Raw genomic sequence first — 20,292 nt, 5'->3', positions numbered from 1 at the left:
GAGCTTCTGTTTGGCATATATTGTGGTCTGGAGTCCTGTGAATGACTTCTGTAGCGAGGTTTGTTATCTGGTTTATTATTTCCAGGTGCTTTGTTGAGATTGTATTGCTCTCTATTGATGTATCTTTGAGTTGGTGATGTGGGTCTATCAAAATTTTGATTTTTGGAGACTGCCTGTTTTTTCCAACATTCATGAGTTTGGTGACCCTTTTTATGGCAAAATGAACATTCTGTGGTTCTGCTGCGGCATTGAGACGTGAAATGTCCTAGTTTATGACATTTGTTGCATTTGACTTTGTCATCTGACTTATATCTTGCATTTTTGTCTTGAGCAAAGCAGACAAAATTTTCTTCAACAGATGGTTTGACTGACTTGTTTGGATAGGCTGCTCTATATTGTCTGATGATCTTGGTTAATGTCTGTATATCAGTAGGATTTCTCTCTATAATGTAGGATTGAATATCTTCCGAGTGAGCATGGGTGATGTTGTCGATAATAATATGTTGACGAAGAGCTTGGTAACTTTCTTCTATTTTGGCCATGGATACCCATCTATCAAACCACATTGACATATTAGCTACAAAAATTTGAGGATCATCATTTTGCTGTGGCCTTTCATTATAAAATTTCTTTCTATAGTTGGCTGAAGTTGCTCCGTATTGGCGCAGTAGAGCTTCCTTGATATCAGAGTAAGTGCTGCGTTCATTGATGGACAGTTGTGAGCAAATGTTGACAGCTTTGCCAGTCAAAAGGGTGAGGAGTGAGCTCGACCAATGTGCTTCAGGTAGACCGGATGTTGTAGCTATTTCTTCAAATCTTATGAGATACGAGTCCATATTGTCAATGTTTTCGTTGAAAGCCGATATTTTGTTCATTAATCTGTATTTGTCAAACATATTTGAGTGACCTTGAATTGGAATGCTTTCTTTATTTTGCCTTTCGAATTCCATTTTTTCTTTTTCATGTTGTCTTTGCTTTTCGGCGTCTTGCAATTTTTTTTCTTCTAATTGCATGCGTTTTTCAGATTCTTGCTCTTGGTATTCTTTTTCTTCTTGTTTCTCTGCCCACTGCCACTGGTCTGGTTTTGGGATATGCTTTTCTTTGGCTAATTCTATTAATTCGAAGAATCGTTGTGTTCTAGCACTGGAAGCCATATTTAATTTTTTTGTTAGTTTCTTGTATTGGAGCAAAATGTTCAATATCTGGATTTTGGCTTTATCTCAGATATAATAATAATATAATGAAAAAGTTCTTGAAGCCTCAATTTGCTAATAAATTCTTGACAGTAGACTTGTAGTTACTGGAGTCGTATGATTGAATATATAGATCTATTGAGCCGATGTACTTTTTACTGGTTTAACAGTTGGTTAAATCTGGTCTTCTGTTTACTTTGTGCTGCACAAATGATTATTTACTGGTCTTCTTTATAATGCCAGTTATTTGATTTACTGGTCTTTTTTATAATGCCAGTTATTTGATTTACTGGTCTTTTATATTGCCAGTTATTTGCTTTACTGGTCTTTTTTATAATGCCAGTTATTTGATTTACTGGTCTTTTTTATACTGCCAGTTATTATGTATATTGGTCTTATTCCTTTTGCCAATTACATATAATAATAGATTTCGTGAGTTAGACGTAACTCTAACGAAAATCTTTATAAATAAATTATCGATAACCAACTGACCTGTTAAACACAGAAATTCTGTCCTCCGTTAAATAAGAATGAAGTTCCTTTGAAGAGTTTTAGAAATTGGTCCTAGATCTTGAATAAATTTCGTTAAAAGTTGTCCATGAACTTTTGTTAGTCGGAGAGTGCCAAATGTAACAACACTTGTGCCAGATGTAACAACATGCACGATGTTACGATGTGTTGTTATGCCGGGGATTTTACTTGAATTCAATAGTTAACAAAAATGACGATCTAGAATGACAATCGACGATTCTTTGATAAAACAAAACTCTGGAACTTTATTAAATACAACGTAAGTACAGTTTATGTACAAATTACAAATCAATGAGCATATTACAAAGGCTTTTCAAACAGAGCTCTTAGAAACGTGACTGACTACAAGAACATTATTTTATCGACTGACTTTTACTTTCTTACTACCGCCAATTCTCTGGCGCTAACTCTTTTCAAAAATGTCTTTGTTTAAATTCAAATCAACCAATAGATTTCAAACATACTAATTACGTCCCTTGGGTAAATCCTGACTTGAATTTCAAGTGTCTAAATTTGAGGATTAAATCCCGAGACTCATGTCGATGGCTTATATTTCTTTCAAATAAGAAATGTACACACAATTCTATAATGTGATCTGTGACACAAGGTAATGCACTGTAGATACCTCAGAATATGCATTTTGTTGGCTTTCAATACCAGAAATAGTGTTTGGTGGCTCACAGCTCTCCCCCAGACCCCTTGCTGACAATAATAATAATAATAATAATGGCGGATAGTCTGCAATTTTTCCACTAACTCCAGGAAGAATTCATGCTATGGCACAATAAACGTCTACCGAAAGAATGAAGGGTCAGAATGTAATAAAGATTAAGTACACACACACACACATACATACATATAAATTTGTTTTTTCGCCTAGGGGGGGGGAGGGCGAAAAAATCTCCCCCCCCCCCGGAAAAAAAATCCTGGCTACGCCCATGTGTGTACAAATAATTCAGTACTTTGTGTTTAACTTTCTAAGTGAAAAGAGGTACAGAGACAATCAAGCTTCGGATAAAGTTCCGATAAAGAGAAGTAACTAACAGATATTCAATGTTGATGTCTAAGGGCTGAGCCGAAGGCTCTTCGAGCCCTAAGTTTGAAAAAAAACCTGCTTGGACGCCAAACAGTAAAAAAAAAAACCTGTGTGAACACACAGTTCTGTTTGGGAGAGACCCTAGACAATGCCTATATAAAGCATTGATGTTGACCGATGCATTTGGCCCCCAACGCGTGGGCTAGACACGGCCGAAGGCCGAGAATACACCGGGATCTTCTGCCATTTTCCTTCAATGTACCAAGCTAACTGTGCGGGACCCGCCATTTATGTAACGGTCCCTTTGAGGAACAGCGCATGGATCGGTGACAGGTTTGTGGGGACTTTTTCACCACACCGCCCGTGCAATGAGTGGACTCTCGTCTACCCGTGGGCATCCCCACGGGAGTCTTGTGTTGCTACCCATTTAGCCTAGCCACTTCCTCTAATGGCCGTTTCCACGCGGGCGCCACGATGAGGCAGGGCAACGTGCCCGCGACAGATATTCAAACTGCAATACTTGGCCTAAGAAATAGGGGAGGTAATCAAAAGAAATGTTTGCACAATTATTTTAAGGGCCTAATTTTTCACAAACTATATTTGTTTTACAAAACAATATTCAATGTTTTCGATAGAAAAATTAATAATTGTTAGTAAAATACAAATATATTTTTTATTATAAAAAGATTGTTAGACAAAAATATTTATCATTAATAATATCTATTATTTTTTAAATTTTATTTTATAATATTGCTAAAAGCTTAAATGTGTTACATTAATTTTTTAAAGACGCCTCTAAACCTAGAACATTTTATCATACTTACCTGGCACAGGAGACTACCGTGGTCACGATGGCGGAAACGGAAAAAAAACAACACTATTACAATAAATAATAATAATAATAATAAATCTAATCTTAAAATGAGTTATATGCCAAAACGAAATAATTTTTTTTAAGCTCTTCACACACACACTTACTTTGTGATCTGTACTTAAATAGAAACCAATTTGCTTCATTATATGTACATTTTTGTAACTCTAGCAGACCCCAGAGAATGTCCAAGGATATAGGATAGAGGTCCTGTGTCTTAGGTTCTTAAGGGAAAAATTGTTGCAAAAATAAAAATAAATATAAATATAAATTAAAATGAATGCTAATGACTCATAAGTCTTTAAAAAAAAATAATAAAAATTTAGTTTGGCAATACTCATTTTAAGGAACACCTTCAAAATTTTTGTGAATATTTTTTTTTTTTTTTTTCACCAATTTCTGGACATTTGCTGTCAACATTTTATGGACCTTTGCTGTCACCTATTTCTGGACATTTGCTGTCAACATTTTATGGACCGTTGCTGTCACCTATTTCTGGACCTTTGCTGTCATCATTTATTTGGAACTCTGCTGTCATCATTTTCTGGACCCATTCCTGTCACCATTTTATGGATCTTCGATGCAGCCTACTCCGCGATCATACTGAAAATCCTGGAATATGACTTTGATAAAAATGTCTTTTTTTTTATTTATTTATCTATTTTTTTTTTTTTATGAAATTTTCCTTGTGTTAATTATTAATTTAGAATGATGTTTTGTGTTTTTTCTTTGAAAAAAAAAAAAAAAAAAAAAAAAAAAAAAGAAGCCCAATAAAGAGGCAAGAGCCCAAAAAAGAGGCAACGCCCAAAAAAGAGGCAAAGAAAAGAGGCAAAAGCCCAAGGATTCCTAGGATGTACTAAGCTAGACAACTGTAGTCAAAAGCTAAAAAGCTGAGGTTTCCTAAAAAAAAAAAAAAAAAAAAAAAAAAAAAAGATGGCGGTTCTCCCAGGTCGAGGCTTACCCATTGCACTTCGGGTGGGCTGAACCCTGCGATCACCCCAAATGTGGGTGACTCGGGTGCGTAATTTTTGCGTATGGGGAACTGCGTTCGCGCTATTCCCTTATAAAAACTACAACATAGGTATTAAGTATGATAATAAGTTGATGCTACATTAATCTGCAATGCAACTTTTAATTGCTAACTACAAGAGGCAGAATTGATACTAACACTTTATAATGACAACCTGAAAAGTACTTTAGACATATGATATATACACTATTAAAATGTTGGAGTCATTAAACTTTTTAATAGCTAGCTAATGCACTGTAGATACCTCAGAATATGCATTTTGTTGGCTTTCAATACCAGAAATAGTGCTCGGCGGCGGGGCTTCGCCCCGCGCTGGGTGAGCGCTGCGAACTCCCCCACACCCCCTTGTTAGCAAGGGCGGGGAGTCTACAATAAACAATAAACGTCTTCCGAAAGGGTCAGACTGTAATAAAGATTAATTATGTATACACACACATATATATATATATATATAATTTTTTTCCGCGGAGGGGGGGGGGAGAAGCCCCCTCAACCCCCCCCCCCAGCCCGAAAAAAAATCCTGGCTACGCCCATGTTCTGAGGTATCTATAGTGCATTATCCTGCTATTAAAAAGTTTTATTTCAAAAACCTAATGTGCTATTTTTAATGACTTAGATCCTCCCGCGCCGCTCTGCGCATTGGGCAGATAGCTGTTTCCACAAAAATCTGTCACTGGCAATGTCTGAAGCCTTTTCTTACCTGCTCTGAGGACCTCCATGAAAGTGTGGCGTGAAGTTGTACTAGGATGTTACTTTTTGAGCTTTCCTCGTAATGGCCTCCGTGTCATCGCAACTCTGGGTATGCGTACTTCACTTTGTCGGAGAGCATGTCCCACAAACCTGATGCGACGCCCTGTCACAACCTAACTAAGGGGTCGACTCCCAGTTCGGCATTTATGTGACTGCTAGTGAATACATTAATCGTGACGACCTAAATCCAAAGCGAGGCTGTAGCTTAGCTAGATTCAACGGACAGTTGAGGCGAGGCTTTCATAGAGGTAACATCGCTTCATGGTAGCGACTGAGACTACACTGCTCCCATTATTAATTAAACAGTTATACTTCATACGCCTGTTGGTTGTTCACGTTATATGTGGAGTTGTATTATTCGTCTGCATGTCTGTAACCATGAACTCGCTAGTAATTTGACGCGTACAGAAACACGCAACCTATTTGTTGAACAGTAAAAGTTATAGGCCTACAGACGCAGATTAGACATTACATCTCTACACTGGCTGCCTGGTCGTGCGGTTTGAGCGCTGGACTGTCGTTCGGACTTATCGACGGTCGAGTATTCAAACCCTGCCCGCTGCCATCCCCCGTCGTCCTGCGGGAGGTTTGGACTAGGAAGTAAACTATCTTCAACTCTGAAGGAACATCCGAAACATGTAAAACAAACATTTTACAAACACTACTTTACAAAACAACGCCTTGTTTCAACTTTAAAAAAAATTCACATTTTTTGTAGTGTTAAAAGATCTCCATCTCCAGTCTAATAATAAGGCTTGTCTTCGAGTCCGAAGAATAGTGAGAAATGCAGTATTTCCCGTGGCTGCGCAGCCTCATCTGTGACCTACATATTTTGCCACATCCAGGGCAGTCATAACCATTGTCCGCAGGTGGTCGATTTAGATTTTCTTTTCGCCGTCTGCGTTTGTCCTCGGCAGAGGATTTTCTTTTGGTCTCAAATGTGTATCCCGCGGCCTTCGTGAGTGACCTCCAGCTGTCTCGTTCTGAGGCCGCATGCGTCTAGATATAATATAATATATTTGTGGCATAGACACATATTAATCATAATAAAGAATTGCGCGTCGAATGAAAGAAAAAAAAAACACTTGTTTTTGGGTTTATTGATCCTCATTATGAACGGGGTTATATTTGATGATTTAGAGACACCTAGAATCTTGTTATTAAGTACTAAAATACATACAAGATTCATCCCTTGAAATTCTAATGCCAGGAGCACGAGAATGTTCTTTATAGCGTATTTCATCTTTGTAACCAGCTACTACAGATTCGGTAATGTAAATCCAAAAAAAAATGCACAATGTAGAAATTATAAAGTAGAAATGAAACAGAAAAAGATCTGGCTCTACATTTAATATTATTCGACTATAAATTATACATTTTGCATCTAGACTTCTATAAAGTAGAATCTACTCTTTACTATAGTGGTCGAGAGGCCAAGTGCGCTTGAACTTGGCTTGGCTTGGCTACCTAGAAGGGGGCTCGAGGTTCGACACCCGACTCGGGCAGAGTTGTGTTTACTGAGCGCCTAAAGGCAGCACGGAAAACCAACTCCTAGATACCCCCTCCCCCCCACTGGTCCACAAATGGACCAAAAGCGCTCTGAGCATGCTATAAGCATGAAAGTAGCGCTATATAAAAGCTATAATAATAATAATAATAATAATAATAGTCAAGAATTATTTTATTGTTTTTCTAATCTTTTATTAATTATAGATGCAGTTGTCACGATTGTACTTTGGGAGAATATTGTAGTTGGACTAAAATGCAGAGAAGATACAGACAATTAATAATCAATTACAGAATAACTCTAATCCAATTGAGAATACTCGTAACAAATGGCTAATTGTAACATTGGCCAACGGCCATGAACAATGACCAATCAAACGTGAATAAAGAATAGCGATCCGGATAGCTAGCTCTACGCTCCTTAAATATTGCTGTCCAAAGATTCTCTTCTAGACGCTTAAAGAAGCCACTGATAGTAGATTCTCGAAACTTCTACCTGGACTCTACATAATGTTTATGCAAATCAAGGTTGTCTAGAGGGGACTGCATTATTGTCCCATGCACACGCAATGTGACTTTATAATAAGGACAGTTGATTTCCTGATGGTCAGCCTTTATTGTGTGCTGTCGAGAGTGACATTATACTCACATATAGAGTATTTAGCGCTTTTTGAAAGGAACACCTGCAATTTATAAGATAAGACGAAATTGGGACGTATCGGATCTAAATAGATGCATAAACGCTTATAAGGGGAAATATTTGGGGTTGGGGGGGGTGGGTACACGAGAAGGCTATATCACAAGGTCCTCAGGTCTCGCAAAAAAGTTTCCTTCATGGAAAAGTACCAAGAAGACGAAGAAACCGATGTGAAGAAATGGAACGGGCTTATCGTTGAAAGAGATATAGCTGATGTACTTAGAAGAAAACATTATTTCAGTGCTGGATGGCGGGATATGGCGTTCGGGGTCAGGGCCGGTCTTAGGCCACTGCAACCTATGCGGCCGCAGTGGGCCCCGCACTTTCATAGGCCCCGCGCGATGCGAATTCTAGGTGTAAATTATTAAATTAAACCATTTTAACTTATTATTTAAAGGTTCCAGGAATTCTCCTAAAATAAAAAAAAATATAAGAAAAAGTCATGAAAATGTCCTGAAATTATTAAAATCTTCTGAAAACTGATGCAAATCTCCTTAAAACAGACAAAATTGGCATTTCGGGGTGTTATTTAATATGGAAAACGCCAATACTACTCGCGATTAAAAAAAACCGGCATTGTCAGCTTTCCTTTAATAAAATGTAATAATAGGCCGAATTTTAACCAAAACAAGAAGTTCAAATACTTAATTTACTTTAATAGTCACTGGCATACAAATATAGATCTAAATCTATCTCGACCTCTTAGAAAAAAAAAACGATATTTTTCTAGTCGATTTTAAATCTAAAAGGCAGATCTGAATGTTTATCGGCTTTTTGTTGGAAAACTACTATCTACTGTAGACGGCTCGTAAAGTTTATTTGACACTGATTTTGTACTTAGTAAAGTATGAATATAATTCAAAGACGAATTTATTTTCTAATACAAAATCTTAATTTTCACTTATTATCCTTATCACAACCCAAATTAGGCCCCGCGCAATCCGTTTCGCATAGGGCCCCGCAACCTGTAGGACCGGCCCTGTTCGGGGTTGGAACCCAGGATCTTCAAGACGACAATCCAGACTGCATACATCATGTCCATGCTATTTACACGATTATGCAATTTTCTGACCAAAAAAAAAAAATCCTTTTGATTGAGTGACGTGTAAAAGGGCGATCGTTCACTTGATCTGTCATCATCTTTTTTTTTTTTTTTTTACTAATTGACACATGCTACTTTATAATTATAGCTTGTCGCCTTGAAGTTTACCTGGCAATACTTAATAACTTGTCTATTTGAAGGGCACCTGGCAAGTTTTCTGGAAAAGAAAAACGTGACGGAAGGCGAATCTTTAAACATGTCTTGCTCTGCAAAGACTGTTGTCAACGAGAGCACGGGCAATTGTATTACTTGGGCAGAGATAAGCAAGACTGATACAAAGACTCACGAAAAATATGTGATTGCATTATACCATAAGTCTAGAAAACCCGAAGACAGAGAACAGGTAAAACTAAAATAAAAATGTCTTAGTTTCAGTGGCGTTGCTGGGGAGGAGGGGGGGGGGAGAATTTGAAAATCCGACCGGGCCCCCACTTGAGGTGGGCCCCAAAATTAGTGGGTTTTTTTTTTACATTAAATATTAAATGTAACGCAGAGGCCTTCAAAGAGGTCAAGCTGCCCACCCCGGTCCCCCCAGTGATGGAAAATTCCTAGCTATGCCCCTGCTTAGTTTAGTTTATGACTAGATTCTATGTTAGCGCAAGGAGAGAGATAGTGACAAAGATAGGTAAGGACAGGGAAGAAGCATTTTCCTCAACCCTAGAAAAAAAAAAGCGAAATGTCTCCTAGCAGGCTGTTTATTTTTTTTTCTCTCTTCGGCCATCTCCATAGCAACTAGTCCCTGCAGCTGGCCTGATTTCGCGGAAATGATCGTATTTAGCGACCATAAAAGGCAGCAGCGTTATCACTCAGGTTATAGGCCTGGCCATTTTTTTTTTTTTTGGCGGTGGCAGAAGGTTTGGAACAAAGAAAGTCAGTTGTAGACAAAATCTCGCCGAGAGAAGTTGTACCATTATTATCCTGGGCATGCTACCCTGCCTCATAGTGACGCCCGGGTGGAAACGATCGTAGGAGGAAACGATTAGGCTAAAGGGTAGCAAAACAAGACTCCCGTGGGGGTGCCTAAGGGGGTGCGAGAGCATTCTCATTGCACTGCGCGGAGTTGTAAAAAAGCTCCCTCAACCTTGTCACAATCCAGGCGCTGTTCCTCAAATGGCTTGTCCCGCACGGTTAGCCTGGTATAGAGAAGGAAAATGGCGGGGGTCTTAGTGTATGCGGCCTCTTGCCGTGAGTCCGACCCACCCGCCAGACAGAACAGTGTACACTGTTCCTATTCAGGCCGGTGAGAGGGAGCTCTTGTTCACTTTTGCTGGCCTGGAGTTCCACTCTACCTGACAGTTTCAAGAAGAAGAAGAAGTACCATTATTATATCTAGTTTTAATTACGAGCTTGAACGAAGATAGTTAACTTGTATACTTTTATTGTGCATTTTGTATTTTATTCAAGTGATTCTTAGTTCCAGAATTAAAGCTTTGTGTTTATTGTTGAAGGGTCTTCTTTGTTTGAATTAACAGTTGTATTTGAATCTCAGTTGAATTTGAAGATCCCATTTGAGCGTTTAGTAATCGTTTGAAATAGAAATCTACATTTAATAGTTACTTAAAAATCAAGACAATTTTGTAGTAAACTCAAGACATCTTTACATCGAAACAAAAGATCTTCACATCTAGCAGAATTTAAGTCATTGGTTAACATGCATGACTAGATGCATGACGCGTAGGACGTAATCATCTTCTTATTTTAAAGTAACGTTCGTATTTTAAAAGAAAAGATAAGAAATAAAGAGCCTTCCCAAGAGCCAAAAGAAAAATGGCTGCTTCTTCAGCTTCCTTCTACCGCCAAAGCAAATGTCGCCTTCATCTTGCGTTTTCTTTCTGCACTGGATTGTCTCTCCAGAATAGAGCTCCACAGTCACACGAAAAAGTACCGTCTGAGATGAACCAATTTCGTTTTACGGCTGAAGGAGACCAACAGTATAATTCAGTAGCACTCCACCTGCTGACTTTCAATTCGCAGAAAATAGTGCAGTAGTAACTAGACAATGAATACAGCACACACAAGGACACATCAGTTACAACGCAGGGTACATCAGTGACAACGCAGGGTACATCAGTGACAACGCAGGGTACATCAGTGACAACGCTGGGTACATCAGTGACAACGCAGGGTACATCAGTGACAACGCTGGGTACATCAGTGACAACGCAGGGTACATCAGTGACAACGCTGGGTACATCAGTTACAACGCATGGTACATCAGTGACAACGCTGGGTACATGCATTTAACAGACTCAGGACACATCAGTGACAACGCTGGGTACATGCATTTAACAGACTCAGGACACATCAGTGACATTGCAGGGTACATGCATTTAACATACCCAGGACACATCAGTGACAACGCAGGGTACATGCATTTAACACACTCAAGACACATCAGTTACAACGCAGGGTACATGCATTTAACACACCCATGACAGATCAGTGACAATGCATGGTACATGCATTTAACACACTCAGGACACATCAGTTACAACGCAGGGTACATGCATTTAACACACCCAGGACACATCAGTGACAACGCATGGTACATGCTTTTAACACACTCAGGACACATCAGTGACAACGCTGGGTACATGCATTTAACATACCCAGGACACATCATTGACAATGCATGGTGCATGCATTTAACAAACTCAGGACACATCAGTTACAACACATGGTACAACAGTTACAACGCAGTGTACATGCATTTAACATACCCAGGACACATCATTGACAATGCATGGTGCATGCATTTAACAAACTCAGGACACATCAGTTACAACGCAGGGTACATCAGTGACAACGCAGGGTACATGCATTTAACACACCCATGACAGATCAGTGACAATGCATGGTATGTCTTCATCTTCTTTCTGCACTGGATTGTCTCTCCAGAATAGAGCTCCACAGTCACACAAAAAAAAGTACCGTCTGCATGTCTTCGCGACAACTTGGCACAGTTAGGATCGACCTTTTGGCGATTGTCTTGTACAATTCTTCAGACTTGGCTGAGAGATTTTGGTTGACAAATTTCATTTAAATATCGTAGGGCTGTGCGTGTGATTTTGGGCGCTTCTCCTTGTACAACGCACTTATATCATACAGGGGTGGAGCCAGCAGAGTTCGTGGTCCATTTTAGCTCGGACCGTTTTTTGAGGGTCCGTTTTGGCGCGAAAAGTGCTCTTGTTATTGTTTAAAACACACTTTTACACTAAACACTTTTTTTTTCACATTGCTATACTATAGTACATAGGAAGTATACTCCCTATCCCTTCCACACAGCAAGGAAGTTTAATAAAGGTTTTAACAAGTTCATGAATACATGAGATCTAGGCATCTGCCTAATCGTGTGGTAGATGCTCTGGAATGTCGTCTGTTTCGATGGTCCGGGGTTGGGACTCGGAACCTCAGGCCGTTTTGCAACAGGTTTGAGCAGGTACATCCTATAGGCCTACTCGTAAAATAACAAAAGAAATGCCCCCTGGTGAAGTATTTTTTTTTACAAAACTTTCTCTTTGTCTGGCACAAATTTGTACACATAATTTCTCCAACTTCTCATTGTCAGATCAAGCTCAAAATTTGCATAGTTATTTTTTGTTGATGACAACACACGAATCAATTTAAAAAAAAAACAACCAGTTAGTTAATTAATGAGTGGTTATTAATAAATTTGGGTTTATAAAGAAAAAAGAGAAATAAGTGTTGCAGTATTGAAATATGTGGTTGTAAATGAACAGGTCTTGTGTTTTTTTAAAGTATTTTTTTTTTTAGTTTAATGGACCGAGTACGTGGAAATATAGCATGACTGGAGCCAACTTTGATGCAGATAATGGATCAACCCCGTGCAATAATATCGATACTATGCAGATACTTTTGCATATTCCACATGTCCAATTACAAGACGCCGCAGATTACCTGTGCTTGTTGGGGTTAAATGCTACTTTCGACCTAGCCGAAACACTCTACGTAATTCGTAAGTATAGACATTACAGACAGACAGACAGAGTGAGTTGATGTAAGCCTTGTAAAAAGGAAGTACAAGTGTGTGTGTAAGTATCTCGGCTTAGTACAGAGGTTCTCAACCTGTGGCTCGCGACCCCCTTGGGGGTCGATTGACCATTTGCCAGGGGTCGCCTAAGACCATCGAAAATATGAATTGTTATTGTCTACTCTTAAATTGCTGTATGTGTTTTGGGGGGGGGGGGGTCGCGGAAGAGTGGGGGATTGTAAAAAGGGTCGCCAAGCTTAAAAGGTTGAGAACCGCTGAGCTTAGTAGAAACGTACTGGATGAAATTGCGAATTAAAAAAATCGTTTCGATAATCGCTGCCATTTCGATCTTGAAAGGGGCTCAGTTGTTCTATTTTCACTGTAGGTAATAACAGGTGAAATATTTTGTTTCCACCCCAAAAATGAGTCATTCAGCTAAGGTTTTGACTTGTATATAGAGTGTGTTTGTGTGTTTGTGTGTGTGTGTGTGTGAGAGAGAGAGAGAGAGAGAGAGAGAATTTAAGTCACTGTTTAACATGCTTGACTAGATGCATGATGCGTAGGACGTAATCATCTTCTTTTTTGGAGAAACGTCTGTATTTTATAAGATAAGATAAGAAGAGAGAGAGAGAGAGAGAGAGAGAGAGAGAGAGCAGAGAATGAATGTTGGCATGATGTAATGTCTTGACAATAATCGTCTCAGTAGCATGTCCACTTTATTTTAACACCAGCAGTTTCCTCAATGTACCGAGTATAATCCAGTATCGAATGAAATTTGGATTTGGCATAAGTATATACAAACATGACACACCAGTCAAGAAGCTAACACACAGGACATCAGAAATACAATAGAAATATCAATAGTTTTACTTCCACTAAACGGGGTTAAAAGACCACACGAAGAATGAGGAGAGGCCAATATGCAGGTCGTTACTGGGTTGGCGTGGTCGTTGTGCTGGCCACATGACACCGTCGTTAATCGTGGGCCACAGAAACAGATGACCTTTACATCATCTGCCCTATAGACCACAAGGTCTGAAAGGGGAACTTTACTTTTTTTTTACTGGGTTGGCGTGGGCATATACTGCACTCATCCTTACTATTTGGAATTGAATACGTTGATATATATATATATATATATATATATATATATATATATATATATATATATATATAATTAAAATAAAAATCTTATCTAAAGGGGAATAACTCCTTCCTTAAAACTATAGCTACCAATAATTTACAATTTATTTCTCTTATCTGATATCAAACAAAATTATTAATGAACACTAATTAATTAATTAATATAGTTTTTTAGCGGCCCCCGAAAGGGGAAAAGACGCTATTAGTTTTGTGCGAAATGTCTGTCCGTCTGTCCGTCCGTCCCGTTTAGATCTCGTAAACTAGAAAAGATATTGAAAATCCGACAGCACAATATTTTAGACCATTCAAAGTTCTGATGCAACGGCTACTTTTTTTTTCCTGAAAGCGAAAAATCTAATTTTTCAAATCAGTTAAGCAAGCAGTTTTTTAAAGAGAAAAAGCTAATTAGTATGCATTATAATTTAAACCTAATTTAAAACGAATAGTAATCTTGTAAACTTCATTTTCCTGAACATTATTTTTATTGCGGAAATTTTTTTTTTTTTTTGAGGATTTGAACAAGAGATTGAGCCTTTTCAGAACAATTAGATCAATTATAAGATATCAGTTAGGCCAGGGGAGTTGAGGTGGCTGAGCGGTAAAGCGCTTGGCTTCCGAACCGGGAGTCCTGAGTTCGAATCCTGGTGAAGACTGGGATTTTCAACTTTGGAATCTTTGGGAGCCTCTGAGTCCACTCAGCTTTAATGGGTACCTGACATTAGTTAGGGAAAATTAAAGGCGGTTGGTCGTTGTGCTGGCTACATGACACCCTCGTTAACCGTAGGCCACATAAACAGATGAACTTTACATCATCTGCCACAAGGTCTAAAAGGGGAACTAGTTAGGCCAGGTTCACATCTAAATTTACATTCACTTTCACCTATTCTTTGATCCGCGGGACCGTTGGGGCACTACACAAGATCTGTTAACCTTCTTTCTCCATTCTTATCTCTCATTTGTCTTTGAAATAATTTCATTTGGATGTTCTTTCTGAAAATATTGAAGCCTGCCTGGGTGGACCACTTCGGGGGCCGATTTTGAGTTTGTGTTTTCACACAAACTGTCTTTTGTTAGGTACCATAAATAATTGTCTAAAGTAAAAACTTGATCGGAGAATGCGTGAGGGAAAAATAGTGGTAACAAGTATTTAAGAGGACTAAACCCAACATACTTGAGTATTAGTTTACCAGTAATTAATTGTCTAATTCGTTACTTTCTTTTTTTTTTATTGGTTTCATGTTTTGTCTATGTCAATAAATAGTTTTGCGTATATTTCAGCTTGATCCGAGAATGGGTGTGGGAGAACTAACGTGTACACCCATTTTACCAGACTGACAAACAGAATAGACTCGGTATAAGCTATGTAAAGACTAGAAACATTTAATGTTTATATTATTATTCAATTAGCCCCATACCAGTCTTAAATTTGGTAGGTAAAGCATGTCTTCAAATTGAGATTTTAACTAAACCAGGAGATATGGTATTCACAATAGAGAAAGGATGTTCTGATCACACTTGTGAAGTTTCCATTTCATACCTTGCGATCCATCGGGCAGATGATATACAGGTCATCGTTTCTATGGCCCACGGTTAACGAGGGTGTCATGTGGCTAGTAAAATGACCAACCGCCCTTACAACTAATGTCAGGTACCCATTTAGAACTGGGTGGAATTTAAGGCGCCCTATTTAAAAAAAAAATCCCAGTCTTTTTCAGGATTCAACCGCGACCCTCGGTTCGGAAGCCAAGCACCCTACCACTCGGCCACCGCGCCTCAGCTGATTGGATTTGACAGGGCCCTAAATGACGTCCGTTAACTGCACAATAATGATTAATATATAATAAAAGTTTACGACGGAAGTAATTATCTTTCAATAACAATCATTATAATTTCTCTTTAGCCAAAGTATCTCAAATGACGACTAGAAAGTGGCTAAATGATGATATACCAAGACGAGGAGATGTCAGGGACCCAGTCGAACCCATTCCTGAAAGCGTTAGCGAGACATCAGTTGAAGAGACAACATCAGTTGACGAGACAACATCAGTTGACGAGAGCAACAACACCATTACAGTCAAGGGAGATAATCACAGTACAAAAGCAACAAACTCGGCCATTTTACTTCCACTAATATGGAGTTATCTTTGCTTTGACATTGTATTTACATTTTAATGAGACAAAAAAAAAAAGATATATCTTTCATTCACATCTCTATCTCATTCGTTCTCTTTCCTTCCCCATCTCTCTCTCTCTCTTTCTCTCTCTCTCTTTCTCTCTCTCTCTCTCTCAAACTTTCTCTCTCTCTCTCTCACTTTCTCTCTCTCTCTCTCTCTCTTTTCGTCCAGTCTGTAGGGTTTATTAAGCGATCACAAAAATAGTTTCGAATTTTTTGTTAGCCCTTCATTCTATCCTGACTGTTCACGTTACAGCCTGCAACAATAAACCAACAGAAATCTTTAGGATGAGAGTCCAAATCTCTTTTCACAATGTTTGAACTTATACAAATCAATCTTGACATTTTCCCCTTCGATCTAGTTGAATTTAAAGTCATGTAAATCGAAAGGAAATTAAAAAAAAAAGGGCATGTGACTTTCATTATGTTTTATTTGCTAATTAATGTTAGATTCAATTAAATTTTGCTGACAACAGACATGCCTCAAAGAAACGGCAGCAAGTTTTTTTTCCAGACAGAAAACATCTCCGGAAATCAATCTGTTGATACGTTTAAATAATCCCGTCATGCTTCATTCTAGCTCGAGAGTTTCAAGCCATTCAATCCGTCTCCCTACAACTCAATTACGAAAGCTGATTGGAGGTTTATGTCCCAAAAGGGACGGTTTAGGGACCAAAGACAACAATTATATGTGATGATGGTTCCTAGAGGCGGACAGGCTATAAGTGCATTAGGCACTCAATTAGCCGGTGGGCTAGCAATTAAATGGACTTTTCAATGATAGTAAGTCCCGCAAGAAGATTTTATATCGTTCTCTTATAAAAGGGGGCCCATAGAGCGTTATACATTTCCATCGTTTACCTTTTATAGAAGATCTTTAACAGACTTTACATGCAAAGGTGTACCAAGTGACTCGTTGCGTCTGTGCTAGTGATCTTGATATGGAAAGTAGTTTGTTTTTCACGGGCGTCATAAGCATTGGGGTGTTGGCGTTTTCAACGTTAGTAGCGATATATTGATGGAATCTGAAGATGTCCCTTGTTGGTCTCGGCCTTCGACCTCGCACCAATTAAAAAAAAAAAAAAGGGGGGGGGGTGAGAATGGCAGAAAGAACCGTGACCACGCAAAACGGATGTGATTATTTGATCTTCTAGTTGATGGGGGAAGTACAGACAGATGGGTTGGTGAATAGCCTATCGCTCATTTATGGCAACTTGAAGAAATCCTTCCCTCTGATCAAGGGTCTCAATGTCCAGTTGCTTGACTTTCTCTGACTACTAATATCATGGAAACGTATCATTCATTATAAACTCTGCCTATTAAATTTTATTTTATGAATGTAAAAATGAGCATACAATATGCATGTTTACTTGATTCGTTTTCAGTAGACCATTAGTATGTATCTCGACATAGCAATGTGCAAAATTGCATGAAATCGGATTTTCTATAGCTTTACTAGTTGTTGAGATCTGTGACAGACGGACGGACTAACAGACAGAACATAAATAACTCATAATGGCTTTTTTTTTTTTCAAGAACCACTAACAAAAAAGCCCTAAAGCAGGGGTTCTCAACCTGTTGGTGGCGACCCCCTTGGGGGTCGATTGACGATTTGCCAGGGGTCGCCTAAGACCATCGAAAATATGGATTGCTATTGTCTATTCTTCTATTGCTGTATGTGTGTGGGGGGTCGCGGCAGAGTGGGGGATTGTAAAAAGGGGTCGCCGAAAATAAAAGGTTGATAACCGCTGCGCGGCCTAAAGCATAAAATGGCATATCGGTCCTATAAGAAAAGTAAGTAAAAGTAATTGCAAATCAATAAACAGGAGAGATAATTTTCAAGTGTTAAAGCCTGAAACAATTTCCTCAGTTTTCTCCCTTAGTGTCTATTTTTTTTTTTTTTTTTTTTCTCGTTTGTGATGCAGTCTTTGTATGTGATACCTTGGATCTTTCTGAAGCATCTCATTTCCATTCCTCCTCTCTAGCCCTGCAGTTATCGTTCAAGAATCACAAGCATATCAGAATGTGGACATGACCAAGGAGCGCATTAAAATCTTTAAACAAGAAAAACACTACATGCTATTTTTAAAAAGGCTATAGGCCTACCTCAGCGGTTCTCAACCTTTTAAGCTCGGCGACCCATATTTACAATCCCCCATTCTGCCGCGACCCCCCCCCCTCCCCACACAGCAATAGAAAAATAGACATTAACAATCTATATTTTCGATGGTCTTAGGCGACCCCTGGCAAATCTTCAATCGACCCCCAAAGGGGTCGCGATCCACAGGTTGAGAACCCCTGGACTACCTCCTTTATGCAACGCATTGAGCGATTGTTTTTCACTTAAAAAATACATGAGTGTTAGATTTACAAACATTTTTTTTTAACCCCACCCTCCTTCTCCCCAAATTGACATTTATTTACATTAATTTATTTTTTTACTTTGAGAAATTATAACGGCCAAACTAGAGTTTTCCCCCATGTGGCCAACGAGCTAGTCATTCTTTGATCAGCTGTTCAATTCATAGGAAAATCGTTAGAGTAGTATTCGAGATCATCGTTTGCCCTCCATGAAGGAGTGACCTGAACAGAGGTATTGTAAAAATCTAAATCTATTATTTAAATATTTCTCGTATTATAGTTGTTTCCCCTCCCCCCCTCCTTTGCTTTTTCTAACTTCCAAGTCTATTTCTTTTAATCTGACTTGCTAACTGGTTGAATCACCGTTCAGGTCCTTATCTATGAGTTAAGGTCTGGCTGCTCCAAAATGTTGACTTCAAATTGGGTACTACTGCCTAACGTATCTATACCAAGGCTTTCAATAATAATAGCAAAAAAATACTGGCAATGTCTTGAAGATTCCGAAAGTTAAAGGATGAGTCACGTGTTTCTCGTGACTACGCAAACTTATTTTCAACCTACATATTTTCCCGTATCTCGTACAGACAAAACTCTTTGATTACATGGTTTGCAATTAAAATAGATTTCTACAACAGAATACCGACTGCGTTAAAATAGGAATAATAGCTTCACTATATAGTTGCCTAAAATTATTTAAAAACATATTTACCACATTTGTATCCAATCTAACACATTTATTATGTATTGAAAACATAGCAAATTAATAATACTATTGAGAATGAATAAAATTACTCACAAAATTGTGTAAGTTTCGGAAAGCTATTAACCAAATATTCTCTTTGATTAGTTTACAACATCATAATTCTTATACGCCACTGAAACTATTACTGAAATATAGAAAATGAATAGACTTCTTCAACAGAATACCGACTGTGTTAAAATAAGAATAATAGCTTCATTATATAGTTGCCTAAAATTATTTAAAAACATAATCACCACATTAGTATTCAATCTCACACATTTATTATGTATTTAAAACAAAGCAAATTATTTACATCATCGATTTCGTAGTTCTCTGTAGAGGATCCTTGTATCATTTTACCATCCATACCAGCGTTCGCAAGGACATCGCTGTTTGTAGTGCAGTCTCGCCACAGTATGTCCATGATGCAGCGCAAGTATCCTTGGTGAAAGCGCTCAAGTAGTCTTCCTTGCATTCCGTATAGTGTCCATGACTCGGATCCATATAGAGTATTAATAATATAAACAACCAACATTGACATCGCTGCACCATTATCTCACAAGTATAATAATAATAATTGTAATAATATATAAAAGTAATAAATAAAGTAATATTACTTTATGGAGCAGAGACCTGGAGAACCACCAACACCACCATGATAAAAATCCAGGCATTCATCAATACCAGCCTGAGGAAGATTCTTATGATCCGCTGGCCAGACAAGATCTCAAATCTAGAATGAGGAACTGTGACAAAGAACAAAGCAGCCGCCCATTGCAGTAGATATCCTTCAGAGACGCTGGAGATGGATAGGTCACACCATCCGCAGGCCTGCATCCAACAGTACAAGGCAAGACCCAACCTGGAACCCCCAAGGAAAAGGAAGAGGGGACGGCCCAGGAATACATGGCGCCGTAATTTGGAAGCAGATGGGCAAGACGTGGGGACAGTTAGAGAGACTCGCCCAGAACCTGGAGGAAGCTGGCTGGTGGCCTATGCCCCAGAAGGGACCACGGGCAGAGATGAGATGAACTAATAATTAATTTATTAATGGCAATGTCTTGGATTCCGATGATTAAGAATGAGTTCAGTGTTTCACATGACTACGCTAATCCAGTTGCAACCTGCCTTTTCCCCCAGCATCTCGTACAGACCAGCTATCTAAA

General features: G+C 38.7%; 1 protein-coding gene and 1 pseudogene across 1 annotated transcript; both read left to right on the top strand.

Annotated features, from left to right (window-relative positions):
- Positions 1 to 4,556: 4,556 nt before the first annotated feature.
- LOC129927935 (U1 spliceosomal RNA) lies at positions 4,557 to 4,694 on the top strand (annotated as a pseudogene).
- Positions 4,695 to 6,541: 1,847 nt separating this feature from the next.
- LOC106051962 (uncharacterized) lies at positions 6,542 to 16,054 on the top strand. Its single transcript, XM_056038911.1, has 4 exons — positions 6,542 to 6,680; positions 8,857 to 9,059; positions 12,491 to 12,692; positions 15,751 to 16,054. Exons 1-4 carry the CDS (start codon positions 6,632 to 6,634, stop codon positions 16,020 to 16,022), a joined length of 726 nt encoding a protein of 241 aa, XP_055894886.1. The 5' UTR covers positions 6,542 to 6,631; the 3' UTR covers positions 16,023 to 16,054.
- The last annotated feature ends 4,238 nt before the right edge of the window (positions 16,055 to 20,292 follow it).

Source organism: Biomphalaria glabrata, chromosome 8 (assembly GCF_947242115.1).
Source record: "Biomphalaria glabrata chromosome 8, xgBioGlab47.1, whole genome shotgun sequence".
Taxonomy (NCBI): domain Eukaryota; kingdom Metazoa; phylum Mollusca; class Gastropoda; family Planorbidae; genus Biomphalaria; species Biomphalaria glabrata.
The sequence above is the reverse complement of the archived record's forward strand: the minus strand, read 5'-3'. Positions and strand labels throughout refer to the sequence as shown.